The sequence below is a fragment of the Neopsephotus bourkii genome, unplaced genomic scaffold (genome assembly GCF_033783945.1).
Source record: "Neopsephotus bourkii isolate Nb327-2 ecotype Australia unplaced genomic scaffold, CSIRO-AGI_Nbou_v1 NB_593, whole genome shotgun sequence".
Taxonomy (NCBI): Eukaryota; Metazoa; Chordata; class Aves; order Psittaciformes; family Psittacidae; genus Neopsephotus; species Neopsephotus bourkii.
Window position 1 is genome coordinate 799,939 of NW_026901094.1, and position 21,132 is coordinate 821,070.

Consider the following 21,132-nt stretch of genomic DNA (forward strand, 5'->3'; position numbering starts at 1 on the left):
CAGCTACTTCGTTACTGGGAAGCAATGCCATTTCAGAAGCATTGGCTGCTGCAAGTCACTGTACATTTGCAAGGCTGCCACTCAGCAAGGAATTCTTCAGGAAAGAGGTGCTGTTCCTATGAGAATGCACTTAACAAATGTAAAGCACATAACCCACAGAGGTGCAGCTCCGGGCTCACTGCTCGAGCATCGGGGTGAGGCTGCAAGAAAGGACACTGAAAGAATCCCAAGAGCATTCCAAGAGACTGTTTTCCAGAAGAAATCAGCACTACTGCCATCGTGCAAAGCAACAGGAAGGCAGATACAAAGAACAGAAACCCTCATTTACCCAACAGGAACAACAACAACAGAGAATTCCTCTTGTGACTGGAGCAAGGAAAGGTCTGACAAGTGGACGGACAATGAAGAGGTTGGTTTGTTTAATCTAATAAAGACCAATGATACTGCATAGAAAAGTACATAAGATCAACCCTGTGCAAACAAACTCCACGTGAAAGAGGATTACTGTGCTGCCACAGAACAGGTGGGGCTCAACCAGCCACTAATAGCTTGGACATGTGTCAGAAATAACAAGTTAAAATCCTCTCAGCTGCTAGGGTCACACAAAGTTCTCCACAATAGGAAAGGCAAAAGCCTGTGAGCTTTCAAAATGAAGCTCCATCCGTTGGTGAAGGGGTTTACATGAGAATGGAGCAGGGCAACCCGGAAACCACCTCTGTTTCACTTTCAGCAAGAGGAGGAACCTGATGCAAACCCCTCTGTTTTCTGCTAACTACAGTGAGAGTTTTGAAAGCCTAACTACAAGACAAACCACAGAGCTCCACCGCACAGTCCAGGGCTTTTACTGAAGGGACAGGAATAGAAAGAAACAAAATATCCACAGGCATCACATACACAGTGATGAAAAACATCTGACATCTCACTCCCGCTTACATCTCCAGGGATATGCCCCAGGGAACCAGTCACCTATAGGAATGTGACCTGAAGTAGGCTAAGACAAAACAAGCACACAATATTGAACACAGGCTTCTTCAGACTCTAGGAACACATTTCTGCTCCACAGGAACAGCTTGCTACAGCTAACAACGTTTCACATGTGGAAATGTTAAGCTTGAGCTTCAGACTTTGCAGGAACTCCAGTGGTAACTTCCCCTTAGAAATTGTTTTTACCATAAAGACCATTTTATCCATGCTTCTAACTCCACGTTGCAGTCAGAAGAGTGGCAATTACTAAGAACCAGGTCATTTTAGTTGTTAGTTTTGTCACCAAAAAAGTCCATTTGACTGGTTTTGTGCTTTTTTTTTTTTCCAGACCTAATTGCTAATACTTAAGGGTTTTTTTACTGAAAAGTTAAACTTTAATCTACCACAAAACAGAATTTCCTTCAAAAAGAAAACTTAAGAGCAGTAGAAACTAAGATCAGCCTCAGTTTATGGTTAATGTTCCTCCCTTTCATGACCCCTCTTGCATCTCTGTCACAGATAGCTCTGAGCTTCTTTACATAAGCACAAATGACAGAAATACTTCGCACATAGGTGACAATTATAACCCTGAGTTTCTAAAAGGCAGCATTTTGTTGCACTTTTAGAAATAATACCAAGATATTTCCTCATAACAGAAATACACAATAAAATGCAAGAAATTAAAATAGTAAAATGGTTTCTTGTGGAAATGCAGAGATCCTTTTTCCTTTGTCACCACAATTTTTCAGTGTTTTTTACCTCTAAGCAACTGCAGATATTCCACATTCCATTTATACAGTGTAGGTATAGGTGTGTACACTTGCATTTCAATATTGTCAATGCAACCAGGATGCAATATTTCCATGTTATAGTTCAGTAGAAAAATCACTTTTCATTCCTAGCTTTGTGGTCAGAAATAGCTGCTCGTCACTGCTTTGGGGCATGGACTCATTGCCTGAGTTCCCTTCAACTAAATGTATACCAGAATAAGTCACTTGCTGGGAGAGTAGGAGCTTCCTTCTTCCAGCTCTATGACGTACACAGATGACGGAGGGTGCAGGCAAAGTACAGTAACACCCAACTAGGAATATCAGTTTTGTACCGAGCTCATTCCACTGCAAGTAAATTACAGTGATGGGTCTATGTTTTCACAGTATTTTGATGAGGAGGGAGAAAGGAATGGTTTTCCCACAAGACACTGAAGTTCTTTCTTTAATAAAGGCTTGTACGTTACTTGCAGTCAAAGACAGACAATAAAGCCCACATTTACCACGTTATATGACATTAGGTCCTCTGTTTGGTCCACCAGTTTCTCAGTATATCCAGGTTTACTGCATTCTTCCCATTGTTTTCTCTCTGCTTCAAGTCCCAGGCTTGACCTGCCATGAACTCAAAGGTACTGAATCAGCATCAACAGTTGAAGAAACAACCACTTTCAGAAAGAGTTCCTTCTTCTGAGTTATGCTAGGTTGAAAGAATGAACGGCCACATTAATCATACGGTTCCAAATCCTTGGAAATCAGTGGCTCAGTATCTTCAGCTGTACTTTGTGCCGACTGTGGGGCTGCAGCTGCCAGGCTGTGTATAGTCTCTTGCTGATGCTGCTTTGCCTTGTTATATAGTAGAACTCCAATTATCACTAGAACAGTCCCAATGGCTGAGAGGCTTGTGATTTTGTTACCAAACACAATAATACTTAGCCAGATCGACAGTGCATGCTTCACAGTACTGGCAACACTAGAAAAGGAATATAGAAATTAAGCCCAAAGCAAGCTCTCATATCCCACATACAAGTTTAAGACCTTCAGAGCTTAGGACTAGGGTTACCCCAGATGCCCTAGGGCTAGCCATACAGAAGAGCAATTATTGAATCAGAATTGTGCAACAGCCTAACAAAGCTGCTGATATCTGACAATGTAAGTGGAAGCTGCCTTTAAATTACACATAATTCAGTAAATACAGCTTGAGACGTGTCATGCTTCAGAAAAAAGGAAGGCAGAAGTAATTGCTCATACTCTGTACTGAAGCAAATGGCAGCTTCAATGTTGGATCTAGGGTTCCTTATTAACCAGCTTTAAGGAATGGCTGTTAAACCTGAATAGAGTATCCCTGTTCCATAAGCAAAACAGCATGGCTCAAATGCTGCTCTCCTCACAGCGAGGGAGCAATCACAAAGTGTTGCCATCCAGATGTGAAAAGTTTTCTTCTTCACTTGATGCATTTATGCATTTCCATTATTTCTTTCTTTGCACAATGCTTTTACTGCCTAGTTCTCAAGAGCAATACTAAGCAAGAAAAAGAGAAAATAAAACAGTGTTCCTGACACAGGAACAGTTTTACCTGAAAGTCACAGGAGAAATCTTTCCCATCAGGGCATAGGCTGTAACACTTTGTAGGTGGAACAAGACGCCATCTATTAAGAGAAGTATGACAATATCTTGGTTGTAGCTGAAACTCCTCCCACTTTTCCCAATCACAGGCACATCCTGAACAACAAAAAAAGAGGAATTCAAGAGTTTAGTTTATAAGCAAATCTAAAAGTGATTTCCCATTCAACTCATTATTATTATAAGCAGAGAGTTTTACAGTTAAATATCAGCAAAACAAAACCTAACCCCAGTTGCACATTCTGATCACAAGTCAAAAAGAAAACCTAAATCTATGTTACCATGAAAAATATCCAGGCTGGAATAAGCATAACCACTGCAGCAGCACTTGTGTAGAACTGAAGCTCTGGGGCTCTGCAAAGTTAAAGAAACAATCATTAAATGGTTAAAAGCTTCCTCTTTCTTAGAGCTGAAGAAAGCTGCATCATTATTGTATTTACAGGTATCAAAAGTAATAAATGCCATTTACCAAGCTTTGGGGACAATCAATTTAGCAGTCTCTTGCAAAGATAGTGTTTTGCTTTTTGTGTTGGCCGAGATGAAGATAAAAGGCACGTGCCTTCAAGACCAAAACTAGCACTTTATCCTGTGTTAAAGTACATACACACAGCTATAGGTGTATCTTACCCCAAGTTTTGACTCTTGGCTCAAGTTTCCTATGTTTTAAAACATGAAGTGAGTTCTTAAGTCCATTTCTACATGCCTAATAACATTAAGGGATGGTTAATGATAACAGAGTACTGAGTTATTTCTGTGCAAAGATAACTCACTGTGGGTATGCTGAGAGTTCTAGTCAGCTATGAAACTCAAACCTGCTGCAGTGGGATCTGAGGATAGGGGTTTTCTTTCCCTAATAAAATGATAAACAGTCTGTAAACAGTCTAAGAAAATCTTGGTGCACTATAATCATAAAGACATGCTTTTTTATGCAGCCCAGGTTCCATCTATAAGCAATCCTGAAATACTTTTAATACTTACGAAAATCTGTATTTATCTCCACTGAGTAGTTTTTTGGAAAAGACATTCTGCAAACTGGAAAACACAAACACCATTTACCTGTATTTTAGTTAGGACAAATAATCAGGAAGTTGTTTCCCATAGATGGGTAGATAAGTTTGCCACACATTATACAACTACAGAAAGAAGTCTGGTCTAACTCCTTTAAACTAAGAGTTGTACTATTTTTTAATCACATTAATGCTAGCAGACATGATAGAGAAACTCTATCTTCTGTTAAAATAACTTTAAATACCATGACTTTAATGTAGTGTACAAACCCAACTACAAGCAACTATTGTCTTCTAACAATTATCTTCTATTCTACAATGTGAAACTATCACTGCCTTACCAGTCCATGATATTAGTAGATAAAGCTGCCGAGAAACCTAGAATGTTGAAACTGATTTCAGTAGCTGTACACAGAGCTAGCCCACCCATAACAGGAATCAGGGAGAGATTAACCAGCAATCCTGCAAAGGAAAGGAAAAATTGAAATCTGAGTTTAATTCATGCACTTCCAGTTACAGGTACCAGATACTGTAGTTTTTGAAAGCTTATATTCCACCTTAATTTCTTTAGTTGAAAGAAAGAGCAACTTATGCGACTGAATTTTAAAGCACAGAGATCTTAGCCAAGAGCAGGGTGCTCCTGAAAACGATACGGACATGTGCTTTCTGATAAATCTCCCTTGGAGAAAGAAAACGGATCTTTTTTCACCAAATGGCAGGAAAAAATTACAATCTCCCTGCTTATTCTGTGACTGAATTAACTCTTCTTCCTCTGGCTCATTCCGGCCTTCTGCCATTTGCATCACAAACCAATCTATATGTGGCTTCTGTATTACTTCTATGACTTATATCTTGTAAGAAGCAAAATCTCTTCAAGCAAAGAGCATGAGGTTGCAAGTGGAAATCACATTTCAATGTAAAAGTACTCACCAGTGTATTCCCCCAGTATCATCCGAGACATGATAACAGTAAAAATAGGTGCAGAGCTTTTCACAGTTTCTGCAAATGAAACTGCCACATTTTTCAAGCTGACAAGACCCAAGACAACCGTTGCAAATCTGGAGTGGAACACCACATGAAATGAAGCAGAAAGAGCAATGCTTTAAGAGCTACTCTTAGACATCTAGAATGAAAAAAGAACTGCATTATGATTTCTTTAGTTCAGAAGAATGATCTCTAGGAATTATTTACCCACTCACCTCATTAATCCAACAAACAGCATTATCATGATGAAATTGGGTGGATAAGAGATGCGTGTTTTGTGTTGATATAAGCAGCATGGAACAAACATTTTGATACAGCCGATGAAGGTGGTTGAAAGCATCTGAACAGCACCTAAAGAAAGATGAGAGGGAAAAAAGCATAAATCACAAGATTTTATTTTCTGTAAAAACCCACACTACCCTCCAACACAGAAAAAAAAGTGCATTTTGCTTTATGGCTCTTAGCTCTCAGACACCATCTTTCAGGAAGCGGAGGAAAGGACAGTGTCAGATTCCCCTTCACAGGCTGAGATCACAACTCTTGAGTTCCCAGCCCAGAGATCCAACCCACACCTCCTAACTAGGTCTCTTTCACTTCAGCTGAACCATTCTGTCTCTCAATTTTATATTGGAGGAGGTGGTATTGTCAAATATCTCATTGGAATTAAAGCGTAACAGAGATACGGTTACCTAGCATGCTGGGCTCTCCTTCCAGTAATGAAAGAATGTATTTGTTAAGAAAAAGGGTGCAAAAGCTGAAGAAAAACCACAAAGTGAGGTAGATGAGAGCATGAGAATTCCAGATGCCCAAGTCCGACTCAATGACCGTGGTCTCTGTGATGGTTATTTTCAGCACGTTCTCCTCTGGCACACTGTCACTCCTAGCAATTACAAACTTCTCACTCCTGTTAGCAAAGAGCGAACCCAATTGAAACAGTGATTTTCCCTTTGGCTTTTCTTCAAGGGGAGGAGGATTAGGTTCCTCTGGTGTCTGAGCACTCGTCACAGTCGACATGCTGACCTGAAGAAATCAGTACTTGTCCTTAATACAAACCAACATTGACTCAGCACAGAACAGCACTTGGATGAAACAAAACTATCATGTGCTCAGTATTTCGTCTCCCATGGCCTGAAGAAGTGTACTTGGTCCTCCAAATTACATCTTGCATAAAGGTGAACTTCACATGCTGCTTTGTGTGGTCTATTCCATTTTTTCTGCCTAGAATGAAAAAAACCAAAGAAGTAAAAAAGCATGTAGCTCTGAACATAGTGACATCTGAAATTCCTGATGCAGCAAAGATACCACATTTTACCTGCAGTTTACACAAGCTAAAAAAAGACTTCAGTAGCTTGTCTGTCAGACTGGAGTTTGCACTCCTAATATGATACCAAGACTAAGCACGAACTTAGATAAGGGAGATATAAAATAGCATGCACAAACACAGAAGGCTTCACCCATCAACACAGCCTTTTCAATTACAGTTAGCTCCTCTTCAAGATTCTACAGTTTCTTTGATCTCAGTCTAAGGTCTTCTTATAACCACTCAACAGAAAAATCTTCACAACCCAGAAAACCTGGGCAGGAGCCTGTTCCCTTAGCACTAACTGACCCTGTTATCAACTGGAGTCAATAATCAAGGACTGTAAGTTCTAGTAATCATAACCACAGTTATCCTGGTAAATGTGAGCTTGTAATTCAGTATTAGTATTTGCAGTAATTCTTAAAGCCTTTTTAAAAGATCTGAGATGAAAAAGCATCAAATCGTTTCCAACCACGGGTTTCTCCTTTTGTAAATTACCTGAAGGATGACCAGTTACAGTAGAAGAGTACAGGGACTAACAAAAACATATGGTGACCTTTACTCTTAAGTCATGTAATGTTGGTTGGTATCATGATGCTAACAGATTCAAAGTCCATATTAAGGAAGAAAGAAATTGCATGCAAGCAGCTTATCTACAACACTAAAACACACCATTGGCTTTCCTGCTTCCTATTTTGCAGTCTATGTTTTAGGAGCAAAAGAAAACAGGATGAGTCAGATAAGAATGGATGGACAGGACCTCTTCTGTTCCTCAACAAATACACACTAGGAGAAACTACACTTGAAATACCTTCATCCAGAAGGAAATTTGCTGGATAAACAAGATGGAGAATGTTATGCAGTTAAAAAGTAATCACTGGAGGGGGATCACTGAACACCTTGGAAAAGCTGCCTGAAATGAGATCATAGCACTACAGTGCATCATACAGTGGCAGCATAAGAACTAATCAAAGGCAAGCAAAAATACAGGAGCTATAACAAGAGCTGCTGCTGATTTTGTCAGCATGTGAACAGGACACAGCATCTTGAAGTAAATCATAAATGTGTACTAAAGAGTTAAACATAGTGTTTCACTTCTGATTTCCTAAACAGCAGCTACTTTACACTGAAATTTTCCATCCCTCTGGTTCTGTTTCTGGTATGACAGCCGTGCACAGAAGGTTTCCACCCCATCCCCTTAATTTCCTGACATTTTACCAGGAAATCAAGGCAGCAGCGTGTTGAGGTACAAGCCCCTCTGACACACTCATGTTAAAACCATATACTTGTATTAAAAGCCCTCCACATTCAGAACAGTTATCACAATTTTGTAATACTTTTACTGTTTCTGCTACTCAAAACCAAAAGCACTTATGCACAATAAAACTCCCACCCTCAGCAGCATTGGTATCATATTTGATAGCACTGATACCACACGTGGCAGGAAGCACAACAGCAAAAGAGAACAACACTACACACTTGAATTACTGACCTGCTGTCTGAAATCAACTGGAAGATCTTAAATGAGCTGAAAGAGTTTTCCATCTGGAACCAATTCAGTCATCCTCCCTTAAGACCAACTCGCAGCTGATGTTTACCAATAGATGAAAACGTGGCAGTGGTTGGCTCTTGGATGACACACACAGAATCAGTCTCGCAGCTCAAAAGAACAGCAGCCTGCAGCGTGTTTTGCACTCTTCCTTGTATCTTCTCCAACTTTTAACTATGTTAGGAATAAGAATGCTGCATTAAAGGTGGAAAAATATAGAGAATAAGCTTGGCAAGAGATAAACCCTACTCAATATTGAACTGTTTCAGTGTAATTATCACCGACACATGTCAAAAAACCTCGTAATGGTATTCACTTCAACTTCCTTCTCATAAGAAACTGCAGATTTAACCCTGTTTTTAAAGAAATTATCAAAAATTAAGACGCTCCTCCAGCCCCAACCCCTGCCACAGGCAGGGACCCCTTCCACTGGAGCAGCTTGCTCCAAGCCCCTGTGTCCAACCTGGCCTTGAGCACTGCCAGGGATGGGGCAGCCACAGCTTCTCTGGGCACCCTGTGCCAGCGCCTCAGCACCCTCACAGGGAAGAGCTTCTGCCTAATAACTAATCTCAATCGCCCCTCTGTCATTTTAATGCCATTCCCCATTATCTTGTCACTAAAACAGATCTTTAAGTGAAAAATAAAATGAGAAATATGCTAAAAGATGGAAATAGCTCAGTACTTTCTCGCAGTCCAGCTGTACTTCCAGTCACTCAGTCCTAAACCCTTCCCTGCCCTCATCGGACCGGGCACCGGGCAGACCCGCGGCTGTTCCGTATCACGGAGCCTTCGGGGCCGGCCGAGCATCCCGAATGGGAGAGCGGCTTCACGGCGGTTCAGATCCCCTCCCGGGAGCGGTGCTGTACCTCGACCTTCAGACCCGACTTTCCTCTGCAGAGGGCACCTCCTTTGCATGAAGCAGCACGGATCCCCACCCCTCCTCCGGGCCGGCCGCCGCCGAGACAGCACTCGGGCTGCGGATCTCCCCTGCAGCACAGCCCGGCCCCGGGGCTCCCTCCCAAGAGCTGGGCAGCGCCCCCGGGGGGCTCCGCTGCCAAAGCCCCGGCGCTCCCGGTCGCACCGGGCGGAGCTCCCCCAGCCTGGGGCAGCGCCCCCGCCGCGCACCGCCCCCAGCGCCGAGCTGCGCGGATGGGTGATGGATGGAGCGGGAGCGCTCCCCGGAGGCAACAGCCCCGGCGGGCAAAGCGCATCTCCGGCAGCCGCCCTGTGCCGGGAAGGGAGCTGGGGCCTGGGCCCCTTTGTCACAGCACCCGTTTGCCGCCCTGTCGCGACATGCGGACAACAGGGCGCCATTTTGGGGAGAAAACCACCACAAAAGAACAGTGAGCACAAAGGAAGGGAGGTTACAGGGGACGCAGCTCCGGGTGCAGCCGGCTGAGCCCACACACGGCTCCGCCAGGCGCTTCACTCGAGGCCCACGTCTCACACCGAGCCGGGCCGCAAGCACCGGCCCGCCTGCCCCTGGCGCGGCCGCTCCGCGTGAGGAGCGCACCGAAGCGTGGGGCACAACGGAGCGTCGCATCCCGCTACCCGCGACGGGGAAGTGACGTCCCGCGCTCGCCCGGCCTGCCCCGGAAGTGCGGGCGCTGCCCGGAACCCGCGCTTGGCCGCCGCAGCCATGTAGGTCCCGTTACCGTTACCGGAGCGGCCATGGAGGGCGTCGAGGACAGGTAGCGGCGGGAACCCGCTGAGCTCCATCAGCGGCGCAGGGAGGGGAGGCTGGGCGGAACCAAGCGCTGAGCAGAGGGTGGTTCTCGGCGCTCCCCCGCCCCGTTACCCGGGAGGGCGTGAGCCGGAGAGGGGAGGGGCCTGGGCTACTTCTCCGCCCCCTCCTCCGGTTGGTACGGCCCACTTGTGAGGGCGCGAGTGGTCCCTGCCGGAGGGTGGGCGGTTCTGGTGAGCGTTCCCGTGCCTATTCCCATTCCCGGTCCCATTCCCGGTCCCATTCCCATTCCCAGTTTCTCTCCTTTGCAGCGGCAGCGCAGCCCCCCCTCAGCCGAACCTCACCCCCCGGCACCGGCAGCTCATCCCCACGCCCTGTGGCCCAGTGAGTACACGGTCCCGCGGTGACTGCTTCCCCCGGTAAAGCCAACTTTGAGAGTCCGAAAGAAGGTGGGGACGTGAGGGCAAACGGCGTTTATGCCCGTTAAAACGGTGTTATCAAACAGCCACGGCGCTGTTGGTGCCTCGGTCCGACTGTGCAGTGACTCGAGCACTGCCGTGTTCTCAAAACCAGCTCGTTTTACTTAAATAAACCTGTTTAATAATGATAATAAACCTGTGGTTTCCAATAGCCCACATGTAACTCATCAAAAGCTCCTGCATGTGCAGAAAGCAGCATTCCTGATGTCCATGAAAAGCACGGCAATCCAATGCTGAATGATCCCAATGGAGCCGTGGCTCAGCCCAAGCTCCCAGCAACTCCAGTTCCTTTGTCCTGTCACTGCCAACCTCAGGTGGAAGCAAAGCAGGCGTTGCTGGCCTGGTGCCATCTTTTAAGGAACAGCAACTAGTTTGTACTGTGTTACATGTTTAAGAATGTTCTTCCTTTACAGATAAAGCCTTGTTCAGAGCTCTCGTTTCCTGTGAAGATCTACTTCTGTGTCACTATCTTGTCTCTGCTGAGTGTCATAGGGCTAACCATAGAGACACTGGTTCGACAGACTGAGGAAGATTTCACCATTTCTCTTATTCAGTTAATCGGAGTTGGTAAGAAACACACTGTTTGTATTTTAAAACAAATACATTTTTCCCCAGGGTAGTCATTAAGCAGCAACTGAAGTTTCTTATTTCAGTCCATTTGGCCTGATGCGCTCCACATAGAATTTTCTATAGCTCAGCACTAAGAAGCTAGATGCTTTTCCCACTGTGGCTTTTCCCAGTGGTATTTTAGTGAAAAGACCATTAATAGATGTGGTGTCATTCACAGTAGATTCATGTGTGAGTAGTATGAAGAAATACTCAGGTTTTAGGGAGTTCTCCTCTAATTTGCTTTCTCATTGGCCTTTCCTCAGGCAGATGTGGCAATGGTTTTGCTTTCAGACTGCTGTCACTTCATGTAAAACATACTGAATGTTCAGAGCTTACCATTTTCCATTTTAATGTCTGTGCCATAATATGCTGGGGAATTCAGAGATATCCAAGCTCCAAGGCTTGTCATAGAGCATACATCTTCCAACATGAGCCATGCTTATACTGAGTTTTAGTTAGCTTCAAGGCACCTTCTTACATGGCAAGAAACCAAACGTACATAGCTTGATCTGAAAAAGAAAACATCAAGTCATCTCTCTGTGTTAAGCTCCTGAAAGGATGTCGCTTCACCTGAAGTACTTTAATAAAAGAGAATAAGGACCTTGGTTTTTTAAAGCTCTCTTTTTGTCTGATCATTATTGCCGTACTGGAAACAAAAGCCAAACTTCCTTTGATATTTCCCATTAGAGCTTCAATAGAAACTGATGTTCATATTCCTGGGTCTATTTCCATTAAGCAGAAATGAAACTTAACATTAAAATAAGTACACCTGTAAGTATTTTCAGGAGTCCTCTTCAGTGGCTTTAGCAGGTCTTGGCTGTTGGCTTGCTGGCCAAAACAGTGTAGAAAAGAATAGACTATGGGAGTACTTCCTACACTGGGAGTGTAGGAAGGAGCAGGGCACACTCATCATAATCAGTCAGTTTCCCAGCTTTCATCCAGAGGGAACAAAGACAATAGGTTTGTTCTAGATTCTATAATTAGCCACATCCAAACAATACTTTTATCCCAAAACACCATTTTGATTAGCAGCTTTTCACACAGGACTCAGCCTACCAACACAAATTGCTACGTTAGAACAGACCATTGATGCTTCCCCTCTCACACACTGGTTTTGTTAGCAACCACTGTTTTGGGCTTCAAAGGAAAATGAACCTTTGTAATAAACCAGATGAATCCTGTGATGTTATAAATGGGCAAGTTGAAAGCATGCTTGCTAGTCTGTTTTTCCCCCTCCTACCTTCCATTGATTAGTATTTTATGCTGCAATGCACAGGCAGGAGGACATGCATCCCTCTCACAAACCTCTGGTTTAAATCAGAAGAAAAATTTAATGTGTATTTTTAACACATTGCTTCAGATTTCAAAGCTTTAATGTAAACTGAAGTTGTTTCAACAGTTTAGTCAGTAAAGATAATATCATTCATCAAACATGTTAAAACTGTGATATGCCTACCTTGAGATTTTGAGATGTGTAAGTTAACCTCCATAAGCATGCAAAACCCATGTTTTCTATGGGGCAGACAGACAGAACTGATGATAGCTCTTTAAGGAAAAACAGAGGCCCTGGTGGTAAGAGTTTCTTGGATTTACCACTTGAGATGTTTAAAGAGGGTTTGGGATTTCATTTGTTGAAAACTGTTCACTTACTAAAACCAAGGGGATGTCCTTGACTTCAGAAATGTGCATTTGCTGTCTTTAAAAAAATCTTAAGGCTCAGTAAAAGCTGTATTTTCCAATTACTTGTACAGTCTTCCTCTGATTTAGGAGCTCAATTTGCAAAACAAGGAAATACTGACTTAAATCCGTGAGGTCTTCCTGAAGTCATAAGCTTGACAAAAAATCCCATGATTTGCTTTGTGATTTCCCAATCATTTGCAGTTTTCTCAATTGCTGCTAATAAAAGTGAAAAAAAAACCAAAAGGAAGTTCTTTCACTGGAAGGTTTGTTTAGAGAGACTCAAGTTATGATGTTACCTTGAAAACCTCTACAATACTTTGTCCCGGCCTAGCAAAAGGAAATTGATGTACAGAATTAAGGAAGTAACCCTGTGGAAAAATAAATCTATTGTTACTTTCTTTACAGTAAGAATTAACTAGTGTTTGCAGGAGCATCCTAGATAAGAACAAAGAACTGATTCCTACTTTTATGAAAGGAAAGCTTTTTCCTTATTTAAGCTTTCTCAAAACAATGTGGACTTCAGCAATGATAGCAATATATTTTACAAAAACATAACTCAGAACTTTCCTGAACCAGTTCTTTTCTGGACTATAGTTTGCAGGTGGGGTGTTTCAAAACTTCCACAATAGAAATAAGCTATTAGGAGTCCACTTTAAGTTCCGTTCAACACACAAGCCATTTACAGTGGTCAGAACCACACAAACAATGCTGTAAAGGTACGTGTACGAGTAATAAATTGCTTGTTAGTCACTTGAATTACTCTGGGAGGATTATGCAATTACAGTTCTTAACGCTGTTGCTTCTTTTCATTCAAATACACTATTCAACACAATGTTCAATAGAGTATTAAGAGTAACATCCCATAGCTGCCAGTTTGGATAGCACAAATGGCTTTTTTTGCATGCTAAACACAGGGGAGTACTCATTTTAAATATGTGATTCAGTCTCCTTGGTAAGAATAATGACACTCTTGCCTGAGAAGCCCAAGTTACAGTTTTAATACTTCCATTTTGTCATCTGGATTGAGTACATTGAAAAATTGCACCACGTGCAGTCTGTGTGCACCTGGTAACTACTGCCCTTTCTTCTCCTTCCCAGTGTTCTGTGTGTACTATGTGACTAGAGGAATCCTGCAGGAGAATCGCCAGGAGCTCATCGTCTTTGTTCTTTCCATCCTGCTAGTGATGTTTCGGTCCATTGTCAACTTCACAGTTCTCTCTGCTGAGCAAAAGCCAAAACTCCTGGTTAGTCTCATTCTTTTAATTAACTTTTCTCCACTTTCTGGGTTTAAAAATCTTAGAAAAGCAAGATACCTGATAATATAAAAATCAGGCTGAATTATTCCTATCATTGAGTAACAAAATGTGCACTCCCGCAACTGCAGCTCTTTCTCTGATCTATTCTATGGGCTTCTTTATGACAGTATCTGAAAGTAGCATGAATGTCAAATAATTTACTCACTGCATGGCCAGTCACATCCTTATTTCTTTCTCCCATCAGGCCCGCTTCATTTTGATCCTCCTGGTTGGCTCCTTTGATGTGATCTGTGCCATCATCCTTATCCAGAGTCAAAGCATGATGGCCTTTCGAGTAGGGGGTGCTCTAGAAAGCCTGCAGTCACAATACTTCATGATGAACCTCTGCTTTTCTATGTTGACCTTTGATCTTCAGGCGCAGGTATAGATCTCTCTCCCCCTGGGTTCTCTTTTTTTCTCTCCTGTTGAGAATATCTTAAGACTGCTTAGTTTGTGTCAGATATTTTTTTGGTGGGCTGTATTGTCTCAAACCAGTAATTTTGCAAAATCTTTGCCTCTTCTCCTTCAGCTCTGCTTGTGTGTTCTTCTGATAAGCCTGCATGAGATTACCCTTCTACATAACATCATCTCAGCAACAGGGGTTCTTTGGGCCTGCCTGAAGGTGTCCATCAGCATCATCGCAGTAAGTGTTAAGCTAACAGCAACGCTAGCAAGTCAACTTCTTGTTGACTAGCAAGTCAAGTCAACTTCTGAGACTACTACATCCTGAGCAATTACCACAGGCTGGGAAGGCACAGCCATCCTATTCTACTTAACACTGCTAACTAGAAGGGCTCCAGAATGGATCCCAGCAGAGAACAAGAGCACCAACAACAAGGAAGTCAGGATTCTTGTAAATCTGCTTCTCTCAAATAAGCGTGCAGGCTGAAACATCACACTGTCATCATTCCTTTCTCAGGGACATTGTTTTATTCTCAGTCCTTGATCACCTACTTTAATGAAACCTATAGGATTACAGTGTCTTCAGTATTTCTACCTGACAAGGTTAGGTGAAACTGTTAAGAAGATGGATATACAGACACAGTGAGACTGTATAGGCCTTACATCCTTAGGAAACCTGACCAAGAAGATGAGTGTTCTTTTACTGGAGCAGCTTCTTTCAAGGTCAGTGACAGTTTTCAGGTTAACATAAGGATTTCTTTTGCCAATCAGACAACTTCCTCTGATATCTTGAGAACTCTGTTGCAAGAACGATTGCAGAAGCAGGGCCAAAGTACATCAGATAGATATGTCAGTCTTTTATTACCAGGAAGGAGCTTAGGGGGATTGGAGGTTTGTTTTAGGCTCCTGGAGTATTTGCTTTAAGCATTCAGGTAAATTGATGACTTTGATGACTTTTCTTGCTAAAAATGGAGATAGCACAAAGCACTGAGCTTTTCAAATACGTTGGTAATGTTAGGTGAATAGGAGCTCCTTGTATGCTTTTGTGAAGTACTGGAGCTTTGCTTTCAGTTAAATTGTAGCATGTGTGGAAAGAAGGGAGGAATCAGAACCAGGTCTATTTTCCTGCTAGGATTAAAATGTAAACCTTTCAGCTACTTTTATTCCACCATCAGAAACAAAGTTGATCTGACCAGTTGCTATTCACAAATTCTTTGCTTTGCCTTGATTTGCTTTTAGGCATTAAAAGAGACACTTTCTTTAAAGAAAGAGGTGCTTTAGTTATGTAGTCTTCTGTTTTAACAGATATTCCTTATGCAATAGAAAATGTATTTCTTAATAGTTCAAGTAGTAAATGTCCTAGGGATAAGTACATATTCTTGCCCTTTGCTCAAAACTGCTCATGTTAGAACCACTTGAAAGCTACTTTTTACCCTGTCTAGGTATATTACTGATTTATCTACTGGAAGAAGTTAACAGCTTCATGTCTAACTAGAAATAGGAAGTGCATAATTATTAAATACAGCATTAAATTATTTTTCAGTAAGTGGCAGCACTGCAGGGCAGCAGCAACTTACAGGTGGATACATTTCATGAAAGTCTAGTAGCTTTGCAGCCAAGGTAAAAGATTCTGTCTCAGACTAGAGAATGTAGACAGCTTGACAGAGGGGTGACAATAAGAACTCCTTTTACTTACCCTGTTCAGACAAGTTTTCCACAATTAGCTTCTTGCAGGTGATGCAGCAGTAAAGAAACATACATTGTGGTCTATTTTGGTGCTCTCAGAAGCTGCACCTGCTGTGAGGTTATTGGGTAAGAAAGTTATGGACAAATACATAATCCACCAGAAAATATAAGCATAATAGAAGGGAAAACTTGGAAATGCCTCATACCCGGTTGTTTCTGGTAACTGCAGTACCTGAAAGCAGAGTTAAACCTCATGTGCCCTTATTTCTGAGTTGATGCTATTTCACAAGTGGATTATTTATTATTTTTAATTCTATTTATATATGTGCTCCCCCATTTACTTTAGTGGATTTTCCTATCTCTGTTATTTCTCTTTCTTTTCCCATTCATTACTAATTCTCCCTTTCCTCCTCTTGTTTCTCAGCCTTTTTTTTAACTTTCCCTTTTGGTCTTATCCTAAGAGGAGCACTATGCAGTACCATGGAAAATGGGAAACAGTAGAGGTGGCAGAGAACAAACTCCCTTAGGGGACGGATAATTCCCTTGATGCTTTTGTAGAAGTTTGCATCTTGACCATTGCAGAAGAATCAGTATTGGTCTAGGGGGAAATCTGTGATTGATCAGATACATCAAATCTTACCATAGCACTGGTGCTGTCACTGCTTTCATTCCCAGTGACTCAGCTGGTTTTCTTTCCTTTCTTCAGACCTGCCCTTCCAGTTTAGGAGAGCTGCAAGCTGCTACCTGCAGGAAGGTCCCAAGGTTTGTTGTGAAACAAAGTTTTCCTGACAGTTAAATCCTCTTGCTTCTCCCACATTTGGTTCTCAGTGACTTCTCTGTGTTAGAAACAAAGTCATAGAGCACTTTCAGTCTGTTAGCTATGAAAATGTTAGTTTGTTTAAGTCTGAGCAAATCCAAATAAAGAGTACATCAGTGGAAAACAGAGACCACATTTCCTGCTAAAAACATAGGTAGGGAAGGCAAGTGGAGACCAAAGCTGTAACTGAGAGCTCAGCTAGACCAACACTTCAAATGCTATTGAAAAATCAACTATATGTAGCCTTATAGAGCATATAGCAAGTTATAAACCTGTATATACCTCATCTTATTTTACAGATTTTAAAAGAACTGAAGCCTCTAGTGTGGATTTTTCTGACTCAGAACATACCTGAAGTAGCTTTTCTCATCTACCTGCTTTACACGGTAATTCATGCAACTTACTTGCTCAATAATGAGAAGCAAGGCTCAGGCCTCTTTGTTACTGCATGTTCTACCTCTTCAGGATCAACTTTTCGACATAGGAACCAGGCCAAAGTGCTCTTGAACAGATTAGTCAGAGGGAGAGGCTCTGGAAGTCTCTGCAACTGGCAAAGTGTCCAGAATGATTAGGGAAAGATACCACAAAATCTTCCAGTAGAAGATACATAGCTCCTAAAAAATGCCTCCCCTCCTTCACAAGAGGTCTGAAGTGATGCCAGAGCATCTGACCATCTGCAGGGCCTCAAGTCATTATATTTGAAAGAATTTCTTAGGCAGCATCTCCAGCTCTCCATCCTGATTGTAGCCAAAACAAAAGACAATGTAAGCCAAACAAACTCTAGTGTTAGGCATTTTTTTTGGCACTGTAATAGTGATAAAGCACTTATCACCAGGACACTCCAGCACCTCCCACAGCACATATAAAAGCAGGTAAGGAAAAAGGGCAAGGGCACAGCAGATTGTTCATCATAGCAAGGGTTTGAATGCTGAGAGGAGCCAGTGTTTTTCATTCTTCACATAAATAATCTCCAGATACTGATAAAAGTCCATCCAGTCTTGGGGTTTTATTTATTGAAGGATGTAGTCAAATCAGGCTCTTCCAATTACTCATGGGCCTGTTTGATCTGGCAAAGCACGGAAGGACCACACGCTGTCTTTGATGGCTATACTTGTACTGCAGTTAGGAAGAAAAGCACAGAGGATGACTTCTGATACAAGAATAAGGTAACAACTTGAAAGTAGCTCAGTCTCCTTCCTTTTTTGCATGCTAATGCACACACAGGAGTGACCAGCAAATGAGGACATGGACACGCAATGCAATTATGCTAGATCTGTAATATAGTCACTTCTCCAAACCCAATTATTTTAGCATCTTGACTTGGGATACAGTATTAGGTTTGCTAACATCAAAGGAGTCAGAACTGTGTTTTTTTTTAAATCTCATCCTGATAATCACTATTGGATTCCAACTCCATGTTGGAGCAGTGATCCTTCTTCAATGCAGCAGATAGCTGCAGGATATAAATATTGTTGCTTTTAATTAAAATTTGCCATTTTCTCTGTGTCAGATCACAGGTGAGGCAATTACTAACATCATAAGCACAGTAATCAGGCCAGCAGGGAATGAAAACAGGATCATGAAGCTGTCCCCCCCCATACACATGACAGTAACAGTACAATGACAGCCAGGGAACATAACTCCATTCCAGCAGAAACAAGCTGAGATGTAAGATGAAGTCTGGTTTCCTTATCTCCAGTTTAACTGCTTGTTCAGTCTGGGCACAATACTGTTTCATATGACTTCAGTGATGCAGAGATCAAAAGGTATAATGCATTTAGCCTGTCGGTTTGCAGCCAGGGAATCATGTCATCAGGAAAGCAAGATGGTTTAAAAGTGAATGGGTTTTCCCCCCCAGATACTATCTAGTGACTCCTTTCACAGATTTAGCGGTTGATTGCATTTTATAGCTTCAAGGTTTTGTGGCACTAGGTGTTAATTGCTGTATGTCTCTGTTTTGCTGCAGGTGATAAGAGAGTGGGGCAAAGGGAATTCTTACACCCTAGAAGCTGCTTTCATTATCGGCTCTTTCATTTCTGTTGCAATAAAATCCGTTTTGTTTTGGGCACTGATTCATGTCTACCGCAGCTTTGGCCAGGGGCTGAGAGAAAGAAGTAAGTATTTAAGAAATTTCACTTCACTATGAAGATTAAGTAGAGCTTGTTGAGCCAGGAAAATAGAGATAATCGCACCAAGGCAGATCCCTAATAATTTGTCACTAGTGCAGCCTTAAAATTTACTGGTGTGACAAAGTTCAGAAGCTTGGATGAAATATATGTGATTTCTCCCTGAAGCAAACTGGTATAGTCAACCTATGCAAGAACTGTTGCTAACCAGAAAAAAAGACCTGTGTGGAAAAATCTCTTCTATGTAAGATATATATAATTTTTCTTCTTTATCACACTGTAAAATTAACTGGCTTACAATAATGAAAAGAGAGATAGTAAAGTGACCTAGAGAGCCACTATTCTTAAACTACACAAACCTTCTTTTGCATGAAGGACATAAATACTGCTAGGCACTGGTTCTTGACTGATCTTCTTTTTTCCCCACAGTGTTTTCTTCCTATGGAAGGATCGACTCCTGAGCATCCCCCTTGTGTCCTATCTGCAGCTCTTACAGAGTGAAATCGCAGGGGAAGTTCTGATCAAGTACTTGCATTTGGGATGTAAGACAATGGGTCTCTTTCACAGAGGTAGAGGAAGTTGCTCAGAAAAATGTCTATACATTTCTTGGTTCATATTGTGCTATGGAACTTTAACAGTGCAGCTGGTAACTTAGTTTAAAAAGCAAAGTGCTCTCGGGAAATTAACAGTAATCCACTCAGTTCAGCGAGTTCTGCTGACAGGACAATGCATCTTTCACTCCTTGTTTTCCTGATGTTGCTTTGTAACCACAGGAGGTTCACAACATGCATGTGAGTAGAGACTGATATTAATATAAATGCTGTTTTCTGGATATATACAAACATAATGAAAATAATTTGCACACCATCTAACAGACCTGAGTCTGGAAGTGGATCGTCCTACCATCATTTCTTACCTCAGATTTGTTGCTGAGCAGAAGTCAAGCCCCAAAGCTGCTTTGGTAGCAGCTGTATTCCCTGACTCCACAGTTGTGTGATGGCTTAACCCCAACAGAATGGCTGGGGCTCTTCTTCCTCATCTGACTTCAGAATACTTATTTTTCTTAAATACCAGCTACACCTGAAAACTACACAATGTAATCTCATGCCTCCCTATAGTGTATCTAACCAACGTGCCATTTCATTCACCACTGTGACTGTTAAAATAAGCCTTTAATATTGTAATTTAAAAGTTTGGTATTTTATTCATTTGAACCTTTAGCTACTTACTGGCTATTTTTTAATAAAGTACAAGCACAGTTTGCACACAGATAATTGTATCTCCTATCAACAGCATGAGTTCAGTGGGAAGCATCTTTACAAACTGGGTGTGGAAGGATGGAACAGCAATTGACATTGAACATTGCCATCACATTCCTCTTCACTTACATCTTTAATTTGCAGATACCTGTACACTGCTAAAAGTAGTTCAAACAGTTGATTGCAGTTTATTAAGGAAATTTACAAAGATTATCTCAAAATTTCTATTAAGAAAGTATTTTTCTCATCTGTGTCTTCTAAACCTGAAACAGATCTACTTTATAGATAGCACAGTGGAGGTGTGAAGAGGTTAAATGTCTATGGTCAGGCTGCAGGCTGCTGACATCAAAAGAAAGCACCAGAGCACCAGCTGATGACTGTGACTTCATTCCCTAAATCAAAATGTGACTATGAACTGTTACTGAAATGAAGGAATGCAATTAAAAGTATATTCAGTCCTTGTCCAAAACAAGCAAACGTGTCTTCCCTAGAGCAGGACCAGTAAGGAAACACTTTGATCTTGTAGTAAGCCTGTATTTAGCCAAAATTAGCTGAAGAAAGCAAGGTTGTACTATGCTTTTTATCTTCATAGTAAAGAAATGGCAGAAACAATCATTAAAAGAAAAAAGGTTGAGATTACATTCAAACATTTATCTCCTCAAAAGGAGAAATGGATTGTTATATCTTGAAGAATTAACCTTCATATTTTCACAGAAAAGTATTCTTACTCCTGACTAAAGCCTTGTTTAATTCTGTGGAAATCTTCGTGTTCTTTTCACAAGGTCCTGAAGTTAACACTTAGGCAGATAAGAGCTACTAGGCTCAATCTGCGAAAGCTTCCTGATACAACCTGCAGCCAGTATCTTTGGCCTACTCTGAATTAAAGCACTTGATTTTTTGTTCAG

At 41.8% G+C, this 21,132-nt stretch overlaps 2 protein-coding genes across 5 annotated transcripts; one reads left to right on the forward strand and one right to left on the reverse strand.

Moving 5' to 3' along the window:
- Positions 1 to 397: 397 nt before the first annotated feature.
- SLC35E2B (solute carrier family 35 member E2B) lies at positions 398 to 10,025 on the reverse strand. 4 transcript variants are annotated; one of them, XM_061351556.1, is made up of 10 exons: positions 9,852 to 10,025; positions 8,134 to 8,364; positions 6,031 to 6,559; positions 5,557 to 5,692; positions 5,288 to 5,415; positions 4,699 to 4,819; positions 4,329 to 4,382; positions 3,632 to 3,704; positions 3,304 to 3,449; positions 398 to 2,700 (listed from the first exon to the last, which is right to left on the reverse strand). In XM_061351556.1, exons 3-10 carry the CDS (start codon positions 6,353 to 6,355, stop codon positions 2,454 to 2,456), a joined length of 1,230 nt encoding a protein of 409 aa, XP_061207540.1. In that variant the 5' UTR covers positions 6,356 to 6,559; positions 8,134 to 8,364; positions 9,852 to 10,025; the 3' UTR covers positions 398 to 2,453. The 4 variants fall into 4 exon arrangements, with proteins under 4 accessions (XP_061207540.1, XP_061207539.1, XP_061207541.1 ...); XM_061351555.1 differs by having other exon boundaries at positions 9,846 to 10,025; XM_061351557.1 differs by lacking the exon at positions 9,852 to 10,025 and adding an exon at positions 9,057 to 9,071.
- On the forward strand, positions 9,576 to 20,231 carry LOC133211307 (uncharacterized). The gene is made up of 9 exons (XM_061351559.1): positions 9,576 to 9,881; positions 10,186 to 10,258; positions 10,767 to 10,920; positions 13,741 to 13,886; positions 14,143 to 14,319; positions 14,467 to 14,580; positions 17,142 to 17,228; positions 18,809 to 18,956; positions 19,398 to 20,231. Exons 1-9 carry the CDS (start codon positions 9,862 to 9,864, stop codon positions 19,427 to 19,429), a joined length of 951 nt encoding a protein of 316 aa, XP_061207543.1. The 5' UTR covers positions 9,576 to 9,861; the 3' UTR covers positions 19,430 to 20,231.
- Positions 20,232 to 21,132: the final 901 nt, after the last annotated feature.